The sequence below is a fragment of the Clavelina lepadiformis genome, chromosome 2 (genome assembly GCF_947623445.1).
Source record: "Clavelina lepadiformis chromosome 2, kaClaLepa1.1, whole genome shotgun sequence".
Classification (NCBI taxonomy): domain Eukaryota; kingdom Metazoa; phylum Chordata; class Ascidiacea; order Aplousobranchia; family Clavelinidae; genus Clavelina; species Clavelina lepadiformis.
This window is the reverse complement of record NC_135241.1, coordinates 25923421-25939681: the sequence shown is the minus strand read 5'-3', so window position 1 is coordinate 25939681 and position 16261 is coordinate 25923421. Positions and strand designations below refer to the sequence as shown.

Below are 16261 nucleotides of genomic sequence, written 5' to 3'. Positions count from 1 at the left end.
TTTGGAGTCAGGAGTCAGTCACGTCAACTTTGTAGCTAGAACAACTTATTAGCCTAGCTTCGTAACTGACTAAGCTCAACGCAGTTCAAAAGGTCAAACGGAAAAGCTGAAGTTTCTGTAACGGCCATTTAGTACTTCTTACTTTGTCGCTGGTTGGCGCCCTCAAGCTACTTCCCGTGTAAAACCGATAAATTTGTTCTCACTGCATGTTCGTTTGCTCTTTTCTACTGTTTCTGCGATTCGACTGTGATGCTATTAAAGTGTTGAGCTCAGAAGGTTATAACTTATTTAATATATGAGTGAGGATGACGTATTACTGTAGCAGCAACCTTTTGGAGTCAGGAGTCAGATCTACTCACCAGAGCAACCTGACAACTTACCTCGTCATATTTTAAGCACAAACCTCAATTAATCAAGTTTAATTATTACAAATGTGTTAAATATAAATTAGCATGTGTCTATGTTGGACCTATCCAAAATGGTAGATCTTTAACTCATCATTCAGAATATGAGAGAGTGGGTCTCCCCTTCCAAATTGTGGAAAAAAGCTCATCAGGCTTGGTGGCCTATAGGATCAAAATCACTCGAGCATAACAATTTTCATTTTCTTATTCTGAATGGTGATTGGTGAGTAGAAAAGCTTTAAATTATCTAAATTTGCATAAATATGCTCATTGCTCCTGTTTAAGAAGTTTGCTTTACATAAACTAAACAAATTCTGTATCACCCAAAACTAATTAGGCAAAAATTTGTTTTTGAACATTTTCCTTACCACGTTCAAAAGCTTAAAACTCAACTTCACAAAAATTTGTTTTATATTAGGGAATTTTACCCAAGCCAAAACCTTCGATTGATAGCGCTGTGAAACAATGAAATGTGTTTTGTTTGATTTTCTTGTAAGTAAGACATGAGAAAACATTTTTAAAGAATTTTCCAGTTGTATTTTTTTGAAAAGTTGTTTATCTTTTCTTCAGAAATAGTTGCACACTTTATAGCCTGTAGTGTACGACCATACTTGGTTAGGTTGTTGTGTTTTCATCGAAAATTTCATCGTGCACTGAAACTTCAATTCTTAGTTTTATTTAATTATAGTTTCACCTTCAAACAAACTGTTTTTCTTTGTTTGTTTGTAATAAATTGGCGTAAAAATGAAAAAGTTTGGCGCACACTTTGATGAATCTCATGCGTGCAGGTACCACAGTTTCCACTGTGGGGCAAGGCTAACACTTTCGACGCATATTACAACAAACACCCAATTTTTCAGATGCCAACTTGTTGGCTGTTGTCATTTTTGTTACAGAGCAGGATGTGGAATGAGGTTGAAGATTGTTTTTTCTAAAGACTGACCTCATAGCTAATGTATCACCCCTATAGGACTGGTTATGAAACTTGCGTTTTTGTCGTACAAGCATACGTTAGTCTTCCAGCTGCTTTATTAGCAGATTTGTGTCATACAGCTGTACTATAGTACCAAATTACTGTACTACAATACTTTTTCAGTACCAATATCGATACTGTTGGTACTTTTAGAATAAAAGCATCAAATTTCTTATTTCATCGAATAAAATTCAGTCCCAGTACTTGTTACTCTTATTGATTACTTTAAGTTTTTAATTTTAGATTACTTTAGGGGTTTTGGGAAGATGTATTGAAATTTAGTAAATGGCTGCCATTCAGGAGTTTTGCAGACAGTAGGCCTACTATTTAAGAGAATAATATTTTGATTCCAAGCAAGACGTTTTCATTTCATTCAGAGTTTAGCATTTTTTGTTTAGTGTACCACATTATTTTCAGTAGTTTCCATCATGCATTTTTTAGATTAAATTTTATATATAGGCAATAGCAGTTCATTATTGAATAACTTTTGCGTATTTTAAGTTTTATTAACCACTGAAAATCAAGAACTTAATATCTGCTCATAACAAAGTTGTCCATCTAAAGGAGAAGCCATGAGGTTGGGCTTGGATCTTAATTGTCTGCTGATAATTATATATGGTTTGTACATTTGTTTGCATGTTTGTTGAAATTGTTGCCTTGTCAAGTAGGTTTCTTTTTTATGAGAATTTGTTTGTTTGCAACATCGCAAAAGCATCATCGCAACATTATTTACATCGCATCTTATATAATCGTTCAATGTTGCTAAAGATCCTGTTATATGCTGTAATCATTGTAAATTTTAAGGATAGTTTGGTTTTGATACAAGGTGGGTAATCGATAGTTCCAAGTTAAGTCTTTAATGGCAATAAATAAGTTGGCCTAAATTCAAAGAGTAAATATCGGGAAATATATTGGATAATGGATTGTTAATAATATGTAGTGGTTAAGTAGTTATTATCATAAATAAATGGCAAAAAACACGAATTCACCACTTAATTATGATGAAGATGGCAGTTCTTGTTAAGCCACAGTTAAAGAAACAATTGGTATGATTTGGGTGTTTGGATCAAATATGGATAGAATTTTTCCTGTGGCCGACAAGTAAACGGAAATAGGTGTAATTATAGCATACTTAAGTGTACAACAGGAATATTTTGCATTGAATAAGCCTAATGTAGCTTACTGTTGATTTATTTGTACTGGTTAATGTAAAAGCTATCCTACATTTCTGTGCTGCTGACTTTATCATAGTCTGGTACTGGTAACTGTAGTAAAACAAAATGCTTTACAAATTTATGTACCGTCGCCGGTGACATTCTTACAATGAAAATAAACACTACTTGCTACTAATCACCTATCTATGGAAACGTATTCTATCCCAAACGAGTTAGCTAGCCTATCATACCTAATACAATCTGCAGTCATCAAGCATATTGTTTTTACATTGTAATTTCATAATCACCTCTTCATCATCTTCCATTCGCCTGTTGTTCAGGCCTGGTCTTCATCCCGAAACAAAAGTCAGTGTCAACCAGTTGTCTGTTATAATGACAATCATAGTTCATAATCACCATAATAGGAAACCAAATTTGCAACACAATTTTCACAATAATTGTCTAAGCACTACACATTATTAAAAACTTTTTCACCAGTATATTTACTGGAAACCGCTCTTTGATTTAAAGCCAACTTGTTTTTGGACCTGCCCTCCCTTTAAACCCATCCTTGCCCCAGAGCCATTCAGGGCCGGTAATCACCTTTATCCTTTGAACTGACTGACTGTTTGAGACGAGTGTTAATCGCACCCTCCACTAAGTCCCTGCTTCGTAAAGTAAAATGCCTAAGTAAACCAGCAGCTAAAATGAATTTTAAATGAAGTACGGTTAAAACCATGTAAAGAAATCAAGAAGCGAGAAATCCTAATTTTGCGAAATAATTTTAACCAGGTGTTTTGAAGGCAGCAGCAATCACAACAATCAGCACTGATCCTCCGTACAATCCATTGGCAACTGCTTTCAACAATCTCATTGTAACCGCTCAGTTTCCAATACCAACATCAAAAATTGAAGCATGTTTTTGGTTCTATGGAGGAGAGCTGGACAGTGGAAGTGGTGCTCAGTTTTACTCAGCATTATTTGGTGGATGTGTTGCTCCATCACAAGGCACATATGACAGCATCACTTGCACTGAACAAACAATTGATGGAACAAATTACACAATAACAACACTGACAATCACTCAACCACTTGTTGCTGGGGATATAAATATTGAAATGAGATGTTCGACTGCAACCACACCTGGTCCTATCAATAGAACTGTGCAAGGTATGTGTTTAAAATTTATGTAAATGACTGAATTTTAAACGCAACTCAGAGTTTTCTAGAAACTGGCATAATACGAGGTCAAACAGTAGCCATGATGAATATATCATGCATGCATGGCCAAAAAAATTGCACTAACATTGTAATATAAAGTAGGCTTAATTAATTACGCTACTTTATACAGTTAATACTAATAGATGTGCAATTTGCCGCAGATTGCAAGTCCTCACTTCCATATGATGTTATTGTGGATGCAACTTCCAGGATATTCAACTCATCAGGAACATTTGCTTGTCCTAACGGAGGAGACTTGTTTTACTCAAATGGTACAATGCTGACATCTAGTGACACCACTTGTCTGGCTTCAGCAGAATGGAGTGGTCAAGATACTCTGCAATGTTGGACAGGTTTGTAATTATTTTTGTTGTCAAAAACGTTCAAATAATAAGCTAGCCCTAAGTAATGAAAGCTGTTTACAGTCATTGCTCAACGTGGCATTGTTTTTTATCCAGCACCCAATGTATCCCTTGCAAGCAGTTTAATTGATGGCAATAAACTGACTGTGGTTAAAGGAGATGATTTGAATCTGACTTGTAATTACAATGATGTCATTCCTGAAGGAAATACTTCTCGATTCTATATTGGAGGAAAGAGCTACAATAGGACACAGGTGAATCAATTTTTTGACCTTGAATTTACATGTCTATTTTTGTAATATGACAACAACTTTACAAAGGGAGAACCATTCATATTGTCTTCATTGCAAAGAACTGACAACAACAAAGTAGTCTCATGTCAGGCTGTCACTCCTTATATTGATGTCTATCTAGCAAGCGGAAGATCATCAGAATATACACTGGACGTATTATGTGAGTAAAAGATGTTTCAGGATAAAAATGATATTATTTAATTTTACATTAGATTTTACCAACTATAAATACAATGCTGTAAACGGACAAGAAATGAGCAGAACAAAATTGATAGCATGGCAGTAATAATTTTGCCAACTGTAGACAAATATATGCACAAAATTCATAACTTGTTGAAAATTCTAAAATTGGTTTAACAAGCCAAACAGAAATTATTGGTTTAGGTAATAATCTACATTAAATGTTTAACTGGCTAATTAAATGTGAAACATTAACTTTTTTATGTATCTAACTAACTCTGTCTAACTTTCTAACTCCGTCTAACTTTGTCTAACATTAACTGTTCTTTCTTGGTAATCTTTCAAAGTGTACTTGGGCTTAGGGCCTCCTTTACCAGTTGGACAATAATTTGACAAGTTTCCTCTATCACCCACAACATTTTGCAGTTCTTTTGCAATTAGTCCAGCTGATTTTGTTGTCCATCCATCTGTTTGTTTAGTTACCATGGCCAGTTAATCTTTGGTAGACTGATCTTTCACTTTTCACCAAATAGCATCCAAGTTATTGCTATAGTTATAGGGTGTTACTCATGTAAGCAAAATATGTGACCATTTTGGCGTAATCGGCACTTCGTGATAATGTCTTCAAGTTTTATGACTTCGCTATTCTTAAAATCTATTTGTTCTTGATCTAATCATGCCAGGAGAATTTTACCTGCCTGCCATTAAGTACTTAATTAAGTTCATATGAATACCTATTCCACATAACGACAAGGCGGGTTAGAAATAGGCATTTTTTTTTATGAATTTTCTTTAAGTGCTAACCTATATCAGATGTCTTCAATATTGCCAGTGCTGTACCAAGATAAGTCTACAAGTCAACTTCTTCCAGTAGTTCTTGACCTCATTTGATTGATTATTCCAACACATATTTCAAATTATTACAAGAAACAGCGGTCATGTTAGATGTTTATGAGGAGAATTTTTGCACCCGTGACTCACCAACATGTGCACCAACTTCCGTAAAGTCTTTGTTAAATTCTATGCAACTTTGGAGTAAGATGCATTTAAACAAAGATGAAAAACTCATTTAAAAAAGATAACTTAGTTCCTATGGTGCTATGTTTTAAGATGAACGGAACTTTTTGTGAAAAGTTGCCATCTTCTACTTCTTCCCGTAATTCTTGTTGATTAGCCTTGACCTCAGTTGTTGGATTACTGTAGTTGCCTATCTTCAATATCTTGATCTTCTTGTTACTGATCCTCGACCCAGTCTTTCCTGCATTTTGCTGAGGATAAATGGATAAGAATTTTACAACAACTGTAATTAATATCACATTGACAGCTGCACTGGAAGCATGGGAGCAGCCTGCCTTTGCCTTAAGAAAAAGACAGTTGGTAGCAACATAGATGGTGATTGTTCCAAGTTCCAACACATTTTTCAATTTATTACAAGAAATATCGGTCATGTTAGATGTTTATGAGGAGAATTCTTGCACCTGTGAATCACCAACATGTGCAGCAACTTCCGAAAAGTGTTCGTTAAATTTAAACAAAGATTCATTTAAAAAGATAACTTAGTTTCACTATGGTGCTATGTTTTAAGAGGACTGGAACTTTTGGCTCGGGTTCCAAACAGCGACTGTCAGAACAACGACTATCAATAGAGCGACCACACGACAGCGATTCATTTAAAACAGCGACTGTCAATAGAGCGACTACACGACAGCGATTCATTTAAAACAGCGACTGCCACAACAGCGACCTCACTTCTTTTATTAAATCCAAGGCTTACGCGCACACGCACTTCCATCCCCCACACCTCTCTACACACGTATGCACGCAGAAACAGGCAAATACTGCGTAGTGAAAGATTGAAACCAAAAGGGACTTTAAAACAACATTTTATTTGGACTATCCATAGTCACATGAAGTCACATGATTTAAAAAGCAATAAAATAAAATAAAAATGCAATAAAAATCAAGACACGTTTATTTCTAAATTGCGAGCAAGGGCTCGAAGGAACTGCCGCAGATCATACTGGCCTCGATTTTGCTGTACAACAGTGATTCGTGTATTCATTGTCACGTATCTTTTCATTCGCTGAGTCAGGTCTCTGCCTTGTAGTAGCTGGGTTCGGTTTGCCCGTTGAAGGGCTTCCTCCCGTCTTAAAGCTTCGATGAATCGAAAGATGGAAGGATGATGAGTTTCCGTTGATCCCTGAAACGCATTGTGCCAACTCTCTAGCTGGTTGTTGGTTCGTGGCAGTCCCGCATCTTGTCTGGCTTTCACACTCCACATATGTACGGGAAACAATGGCTGTCGCCTGTTAAGTCGCTATCATAACAGTCGCTGTTTTAATGCGGTCGGCATTTAGACAATCGCTGTTTGGAATGTCGCTCACTTGATTACGTCGCTATTATGAAGTCACCATTATGACAGTTGCTGTTTTGACAGTCGCTATCCTGCCTGGATGCCGGAACTTTTTGTGAAAAGTGTTTGTTAAATTTAAACAAAGATAACTTCATTCAAAAAAGATACCTTAGTTTCACTATGGTGCTAAGTTTTAAGATGACTGGAACTTTTTGTGAAAAGCTGCCCTTGCATAGGAAAAAACCTCTATTTGTGTTCTATTTTTGTGCTCTGCAAAATTTTGACATGACTCATTCAAAAACAGTCAGCTGAGTTAGTGGTTGCAATAAAATTTATGATCTTGCTCAATCAAGTCTGGTCTCTTGCACTGCAGGAAATGTAATTGGTTGCAAGTCAAGCAATGATGAAACCATCACTTTGGTTCTTTGTTGTTTTAGTTTTGTTTTTGCATCCCTTGGATACATGCAATTTTTTCCCCGTTCATTTGCGAATACGTTAAAGAAGATGGTAGGCAACAACATACTTTTTGTTTTTTTTGCAAAATTTCAGTTTTTTTGATACTTTGTAAAGCGTTCAAGGCCTTGTTTTCGGTAGCACACTTTTCTATATAAGAATAGGTAATGGGCAATTAGAGATTTATGACAAAGTCATTTTTTCTCAGTGTTGCTTCTGAATTGTCACAAATATGTTGAGTTAAAAAATTTTTTGCAAAAGCAGTGACAGCCAATATTTGAGGGTACCAGAGGCTTCAGGTACAGGAGGTAAGATATCAAGATCTTCAGACTTAAACAATTCAGTCAAAATACAAGACTGTTGTGGCTTGCTTAGACCAACATAAATACGGGAGAAAATAAATCAGGTTTTATTTTCATAGGGCTGTGCTTTTAACAAATTAATAAGATTCATAAATTTGGATGATTACAAACAGAGTGTATAGTTATTGAGTACAAAATAGTCACTGCGTACCCAGCTCAAACATAAACTATAAAGTTGTCACGCACTACAAGTCAGAGCCATTTTACTTGATGTGCTGACCATCTCCAGCTAAAGGCTTAGTATGACTGGTGACTATATCAGATACACAGAAGCGACAATACAGTATAATTCGATGACATTATAGTATTTATCACTGTTGAAAATAAACTTCATGTGGACTTGTTGATAAGTTTATAAGTTTGTGACAGACAATTAAGCTTTCATGAAAGATTTTGCAACTTGGTTCTACCATTTTTTAAATTTTTCCTTTTTTTATCATAAAAAGGGCAAATGTTTAGAGTACGATGAATATGATTACTCGTTGCCTTGATTGCAACTGTGTAAAGTTTAACATAAATTTTTTCTCTTTCTACATTGCAGGTTCTCCAAATTAGGAAAAAAAAACATGAAAAATTGAAGACAATTAAAAACTTCTCAGAAAGACATTGATTTTATTGTTTTTTATGTTTGTTTTGAATTAATTATAATGCATCATTTTTCAAATTGACAGATGAACCTGACACAGTTGTCAGCAAAGTTGAGCTTTCTCAATACACAATAGTTGCAAAAGAAGGATATCTTTTGAGATCAGATGAAAATCTCACCATGCAGTGCATATATGGTGAAGCAAATCCACCTGCAAACTGTAACTTCACATTTCATATGACTCAGTCAAACATAGTCAGCACAGTCAGCGGTTGCAGCATAAGTTATGAAATTGACCAATCAAGTCTGGTCTCCTGCACTGCTGGAAATGAAGTTGGTTCCAGGTCAAGTAATAATGAAACCATCACTGTGGTCCCAGCACAAAGTGAGTAATTTCTCGTAGTGATCAGTTCTACAGTTGAAAAAGACTTTGTGATATCAATATATGGCAAAACGTTTAGGAAGTTGATGTTCTACTGTTTCAGGGAATTTTGAATTCAATGTGACTGGTAGCAACATCACAAACACTGGAGAAGGAGTAGCTTCATATTCTGGAGAAAATGTTACTTTTAGTTGCAACATTGCTTTCAGTGATCAGCTTAACACAACATACGAGTTAAAAGTTTCTGATAAGAAGCTCAATAGTGAACAGTCCTTTGATTTGAAACCTGTAAAACCTTCCAATACTGGGAATTATTCCTGCACAACCGTGGATAGCTTTGGAAGTTATAGCTCATCAATATATCTTGATGTATTGTGTGAGTAAGCAGTTGTTGATTGCATGTGTTTGCTATGATCATTTTGTGAATGATTTAATTTGTCAATTGATGTTTGAGAATTTCGTCTGATTATTATCAAATTCAAACCGGATAATCCAATGAACTATTTAATCAACTATCATGATAATGAAACTCACTTTTGCATAAAAAGTGGTAGTTAACTTGTTGTCCGCTTTTAATGAATTCGTTCTGTGCTTCTTACACTGTGGTTATTTATTATATCTGTGGCTAAACATATACCAATATTTTGTTTTTGTTGTTATACCTTATTAAATCACATATGCACAGTTTGTGGCACATATTGTGTTTTGAGTGACTTTGTATTTAATTATGGAAGGACTATTTCAAGACTGCCTATGTAAGTGTGCAAGATTTATCAACCAGAAATTTAAAAAAATAAGTTTGATTTGAAAATACATACTATGTATGTTTGTCACAGTTATGTTTGTGCTGTCTGTTATGCAAGCTACAAATGTCACATCAAAATAAAACTTAACATTAAATTGTTGTGATTATTACTTTGGTAGTTCTCAGATTAGCAGCATGTGTTTGTCAGTTGCTTTTTAGCAAGTTATGCTAATATTTTTGCTTTTGTTGTTGTTGTTTGCATCAGGTAAATTTCATAATTCTGCTTTCGTTATTAATTGCTAATTCACATTCAGTTGTTGCTTTGCTTTATTTGTTAAATTTTAATATTATTTAATTTGTTATACGTGAAAAATGTTATGCCAAGAAAGTTCATTTTTTATAAAAATCGTTTTACATCTTTAGATCTCTCTTCATCAGTCGTTAACACAATAGAGATATCGCAGTACGTGATTGAATCATCAGAAAGCAACTACCTGCTAAGATCAGATCAAAACCTCACAATGAATTGCATTCCAAGTGATGCAAACCCACCAGCAACTTGTAGTTGGCAACTGTGCTCAGATTCAAGATGCCAGACACTCACCTCAGATGGTGGTTGTCTTATCAGTGTTGATCTCAATGCATCAAGCAATGTGACTTGTGCTGCTGAGAATGTAGTTGGCAATATATCAAGTGCAGAGCAAACTGTTGATGTGATTCCAGCTGAGAGTGAGTGCAACGAAAGGTGTTTCGCTGTGTTGTGTTTGCTGTGCTGTGCTGAGTTTTGTGTTATGCTGGTTTTTGATCTTGCCTAAAGTTGTTAATTTTTTTTCAGGACAAGTTCAGTTCAATGTCACTGGCAGCAATATTACAAATGACGGCAGCATCAACTCAACAACTTATCTTGGAGAAAGCATCATGATCTCTTGCAGTGTTTCATATGAAAATGAATTGAGCACCGCATACCTCATAAAGCTACCAGACAACACAATGATATCTCAGTCTTCAAAGTTGTTTTCCTCTGTAACACATGATGACTCTGGAGATTATATCTGTATCACAAGCGATCAATTTGGAAGCTTTAATGCAGCTATTTACCTCAATGTAATATGTGAGTTCTGATGAAGTTTTATAATGTTTGTCAAAAGATGTTGCTGTAACGTTTGAATTGTTCACTGTTCATTAATTGGAAGTTTAATTGAGTATGATATATTTCTTTCCCTGTTGTATGAACTTGGAATTTACATGCATAACAGTTGTAGCGATACAACTGGAATCATTTCTTTAAAGACTATTTAAATAGAACAAAATAAATTGAAGTTGTTTTTTGTACATTTTGATTATTAAAGCTTTTTGATAATTATTGCTGATGTTTCACTGGCATTTGCTTTTATTAAACCTGTACATTTTCTATCCATGGGTTGCTTTGTAATTGGTTTGAATGAGTGATGTTTAGAAAATCAAATTAGATGCATATTTACCTTTACATTAATTATATCAATGTGTAGCATATGCAATGAACATTTAATTTTACATGTGCATGCTTTTATACAATGAAGTAGATGTTTTAAACTTTTTATTAAAAAAGATTTTAACTTTTTAATGGGCTAATTTCACTGTAATAGCTTGCAAAAGTAACTATGTTTTATAAACCAGATTTTTAACATAAACCTGTTTTACATATCTAAATTTTGATGATCTTGCCCAATAAAACTAATGTTTGTATTTCCAGACGCTGCAACACAGGATGATAAAATTCCAACATGTAACTGGAATTTGAATGAAACTGGAATTTGCTCTGTTGTGTTTTTCTCAAATCCAAACTCCCAATTTGTATCATTGAGCAAAAATGGTAAATTTTGACTTGATTTCTATGGTCATTTATTTATCAGTATGTGGTGAACTCAACAAGAGCTATTTGCGACCTGTACTTACAGTACTTTGATGTGTTGAACAGGTCTTTATTATAAAGTTATCTTGAGTTTAAAGATTATGCTTTTTAGGATCTCACAGGTTGAAATACCTCAAAATCAAGGGCTTTTTTAATTTACTCTTAAACCACTAAGCAAAAAAGTTATTGCTTAACTTGAAACCTTTTTTACAGAAAAACCAAAATACAAATTTTCTAAAAATTAGTCAAATAGTTATGAAGACAGTATTGAAAGTTTTGATTTACGCTTTGCTGTAATAATCAACATTTTGAGTCTGGAGGCGACATCACCAAAGCAACTTCTAAGTAGTTTAGCACTATGCCGTTAGTACTGGTCTCATGTTATTAGTTAATTTGACCGATTTATTCACCAGGATCATTGGTGGCAGGTGACGGTTCAATGACTATAGAATCAACTGGTGATCAACAAACTTTCACATTCATTAGAGCACAAGTAAGCAATGACATAACTTTTGCAAAATCTTGTAAACCAACGAATATGTACGAATACAGTTGAATTAATTTATTAAAACTTATGAAATAAAATTTTGTTGTTCTTATGGACTACGTTTGCTAGGAAACTCGGGGTAAAATTCTGGGGTAGCCATAGGAAATAAGTCTACTCTGTAAGTTTATTGTTGACGTAACAAAGGAATTACAAATTTAACTTACATTGCAGGGTTATTGGCTTAGAGCTAAATTAATTATTAAATTCATTACAAATTTCTACTTTTATTAAATTTACTGCATCAGTTTAACAATACTGTAATCAGTCTTTTCATGAAAAAAAGTGTGCATTGATAATTTAATTAATAATTGGTAACTAACTGACTTGAGCTGTGCACTAATAAATATATAGCCTTTCCTAACAGTAGTTAACGAAAGGCTTTGACCTGAAGCAAGCTATCATCTGCAGCACTTACAATTCCAACTCATAGATTACTGCTGGTCGTCACGTTAATGACATCAAAATAAAAATACTATAATCGCTACAGGTAACAAATTCAGACAATGGAAGATACGAGCTCACCGTGAAATCTTCAAGTGGAAGTTTATTCTCGAATAGTGTTTTACTCTTTCACATTGAAGTTGTCGACAATACAGATGGCAATGGGGAACCACCAGGTACTCCTGGTCTCTCCACTGGTGCAATTGCTGGGATTATTGCTGGTGTTGTGGTGGTCATCTTATGTGCAGCTGGTTATGGTGTTTATAGATGGAGAAGTGGACCTCAGAAGAAAAGTTGGTTTATTTTTTTGGATTTGTTTGAATATTTTGTTGAAACTGACATTTTTTGAACTTAGGTTTTTATATTTATATTCAAAAATTGTTTTTATTTTATCTCCATTTGCAGTTTGTGACTATCTTAAATGTACGTTGTTTTTGGTCAATGTTTTAAAAAACTTTTTTTCGTTAGTTTATAAATTCCTTTCACTGTATTCTTGGTATTTACACAGATGGAAGTCAGTCTAATGAAATGTATCCTACTGTCAGTGGCAACCACGTATTGACAGGTGCCATTATTCTTTAGGCCAAAACTGATGCTTCAAATAACTTTGGATATGTTTTCATGAAATGGTGTCAAAAATATTCATTTGTTTTCAAAGCTATTTAATCAAGATTTGCTCAATTTGTTCGTGTTTTTATTTGTATTTCAGTCTAGTTAATGTTGGAAGTTACGTTTTATATATGCATATGCTCATGTTACTTATAAACATTGTTCATTTTTCTAGATCAACCTGGTTACATTGATGTTGATGCAAATAATTCAACCCAAGTAATCAAAATTTTTGTACATATTATAATGGAAATGTTTATTGTAACAATTTATTATACATTGAATGGCTTCATTTGTTTTGAAATCTAATTAAAGTTATAAATGATCGCAGATTAACTCAGATAACCAAAGGAATTATGAAGTAGTTGGTCCAGCTGAAGGTATGACCTCATAATATTTGCTCTGACTGATTGTTCTATAGAAATATTAAGTAACACGAAATTTTTCCATGAAGAATTTTCAAGTGAATTATTGTCATCTATTCAAATCAGGAAAGTAAACAGTTACGTTGCATAGATTTATGAGTTTCAAAATCTTCATGATTGTTTTTGCAGGAATTGCAAATTTGAATTGCGAATTGCAAATTGCAATTTTGCAACCTTTCTCATATTTGCGTCATTTATTCAAAAGCTGGAGTAAATTTTTCATTTTGAATTGAATAGTAACATGACAAAGGTTAACGAGTTTCGTAATCTTCATGACTGTTTTTGTAAGAATTATAAACTATTTTTTATGTTTATAAATCTGCAGATGAAAATGGATATCTTGCGGTTAATGGAAGCACAACTGGTCACTTGGTAATTCCTGTTTTATTTTAAATATTACTCAGCAGCATTGATTGCAACTGCTTGAATCTTACTTTGTTTGATTTTGCAGAGAAACAGAGCTTCTAATTCTCAGCTGGAAACTGGTAAATTACCTTATTTACAATTTTTATGAGTTATACAAATAACAGCTTAATACCACAGTATGATGTTTATTGTGGAGGTAACAAATACTGTCTCATAGAAATAACATCAAACTAAAGTAAAGTTTGACCAACTGAAAACTTTATTATGCAGACAATGCAGGTTACGTTGTCTTGAATGGGGAAGAATCCAGTGCTCAGTCGAACAATCAAGGAAATGCATCAAGTAGTTCCAAAAGATATGAGAACATTGAAGGTGCTTATGATGACGTCATCACTACTCCAAGTGCTCATACTGAGGTGAGGAAAATTAAACTGAAGTCGTTGAACTAATTCAAAAAAATCAAACCTGAAGTAAAAATATGATTTCAAAATTATACTTCTATTAAACTTTGTTTCACAATCATGAACAACAGAACGGCTCAAGAAGATATGAAAATGTTGAAGGGCCTTATGATGAAATCAGCAACTCATAGAAATTGATTTGCAAAAACTTACATACTTCTATTATTTCTGTATCTTGTTTGTTGTGTCATAGATAGCTTGTATAATATAAACCACGTTGAGATTTTAATTTTAAAGTCGGTAGTTTTCGTTACAAAATTCTTGGAAATATTTTCCGATAAATGCTGCATTGATTGTTTTGTCTAATACCCCTTTATCTGTCCTTGTTTGTTTTTTAAATTGCTACATTGCAGTTGTGGACTATGAAGTTCATCCTGTGAACTGTTTCCATTTTATCCCAAATGTTTTCAATCAGCGACTACTTTTGTGTTTCATATAGTTTGTATTCGCGTTACGCGGAATACTTCATGCATTTCATCTCATGCATTTTTACTTAAACATTTTTGTCAAAACATTAAAATTTTATTTTGCTGAAACAAACCATAGAAACTTTTAATAGCGATTCTTTATATTTTTGGCATCTTTCCGAAACCACCCATAAACGCCAGATAGTAAACCGCTATCTTACTTGGCCTGGTACCATCAATGTATTGTGATGTAATAGATAAATAGTGCAGAAATACCTTTTTAAACCTAACATTCCAACGTGCATACAATGATTGCCATAACCAGCCAAAGTGAAAATCCTTCACTGTTCAGCATCTCAACCTTTTGCATGCCACTGTAGTTGCTGAAAGTTATATGACTGCGTATATCGTTTATAACAGGGGTTCCCAACTAATGGTACTCGTACCCCTTGGGGGTACGAAGATCCTTGAGCCACAAATTATGATTTTTGTGTGAAATACCGGTTTAACGTTTAATTGAGCTATAAAAGGAATTTAATTTAGCAATATATAAAGAAAAATTCCATCAGAATCTTTTTGGTGGTACAATGAATGTTCTGACCTAACTAAGGGGTACGAGCTGCAAAAAAGGTTGGGAACCGCTGGTTTATAATAAGGAAATAGCACTTACATTGTTTTTTGGACGTGTTTTTACTGGTCTTGTGCCACTATTGCGGCAGGTTATTTCATTTTATCGCTGTGTTTGTAGTGGTCGTGTTCATTGCTACAGGGCCATTGTACTTCACAACTTTTTCTATTTTCCGTCTATTAATTAATTAGTAATTAATATTGTGTGTTTTCTATTGTGATCTAACAGCGTTTAGCATTATGCTTTTGTTTATGCTCTCTATGAATAATATCGAAATAATGAATTAAGTTTTTATCAACATAATTTCATTTTAATATTCAAGTATTAAGTTTTTTATAAGTATTACGTGCAATCATTGCATAAAGATATTAATTTTTATGAATTAAAGCTATAAATAACTTTTAATTGAACTTAGTTTGATTGCTTTTATGTCAGTAAGTTCATTCATTCCGTAAGTCTTTTCATTGTTGATTGTTTAAATTGCTGCGAAATTATCTTCTGAAGAATTTAAGTTGTGACGCAATAAGGTTTTGCAAAAATAAAGCTAGTCCTAGATCTAAGTGGCGACCTTGTTTAAATAACGTATACCGAAGAGTTCGTCCACTTTGTCAAGTTTTTGATAAGTGTAAGTCTTATGTAATAATAAAGCATTTAAGAGTTTTTTTCTAAATGGTTGAATCTAAATGCCGCTGGTTGAAAGTTGCAAGATCAGTCAATGTACGACTTTTCACAACTTTCGAAGTATGAGTCGACCACATCCTTCTGCTATAACCAACCAGCGGCAGACAGAGTCACATAATACTAATACATACTGATTATTACTGTTTATTATTACTATTACAATATTCATTGAAAAAAATATCCTGTGACCAACTTTTAAACCAACAATTTTTTACAAAAAACACGGATATATTTCAAAACTTGGTGTTGTTACTTGGTGGTGTTGTTGTTGTTAAGAACTTGGTAACCGGGGCTAGAGCTCAAGGAATCATTGTCGAGTTTAAGTTATGCCAAAGAG

General features: G+C 33.9%; 1 protein-coding gene across 1 annotated transcript; it reads left to right on the top strand.

The window, feature by feature from the left end:
• Window positions 1–1829: 1829 nt before the first annotated feature.
• On the top strand, window positions 1830–15450 carry LOC143446906 (uncharacterized). The gene is made up of 19 exons (XM_076946765.1): window positions 1830–1995; window positions 3324–3701; window positions 3914–4105; window positions 4211–4368; window positions 4435–4567; window positions 8427–8726; window positions 8827–9099; window positions 9892–10197; window positions 10304–10579; window positions 11201–11320; window positions 11773–11852; window positions 12394–12640; window positions 12856–12912; window positions 13132–13175; window positions 13288–13336; window positions 13707–13753; window positions 13833–13866; window positions 14018–14163; window positions 14280–15450. The coding sequence occupies exons 1-19, from the start codon at window positions 1950–1952 to the stop codon at window positions 14337–14339; spliced, it is 2946 nt and encodes a 981-aa protein (XP_076802880.1). The 5' UTR covers window positions 1830–1949; the 3' UTR covers window positions 14340–15450.
• Window positions 15451–16261: the final 811 nt, after the last annotated feature.

Excerpts from the sequence above, each read along its gene's own strand:
- LOC143446906 (XM_076946765.1), top strand. The coding sequence starts at position 1,950 with ATGAGGTTGGGCTTGGATCTTAATTGTCTGCTGATAATTATATATG. Across the intron at positions 12,641-12,855 it reads AAGTGGACCTCAGAAGAAAA|ATGGAAGTCAGTCTAATGAA; the intron begins GTTGGTTTATTT and ends GTATTTACACAG. Across the intron at positions 14,164-14,279 it reads CTCCAAGTGCTCATACTGAG|AACGGCTCAAGAAGATATGA; the intron begins GTGAGGAAAATT and ends CATGAACAACAG.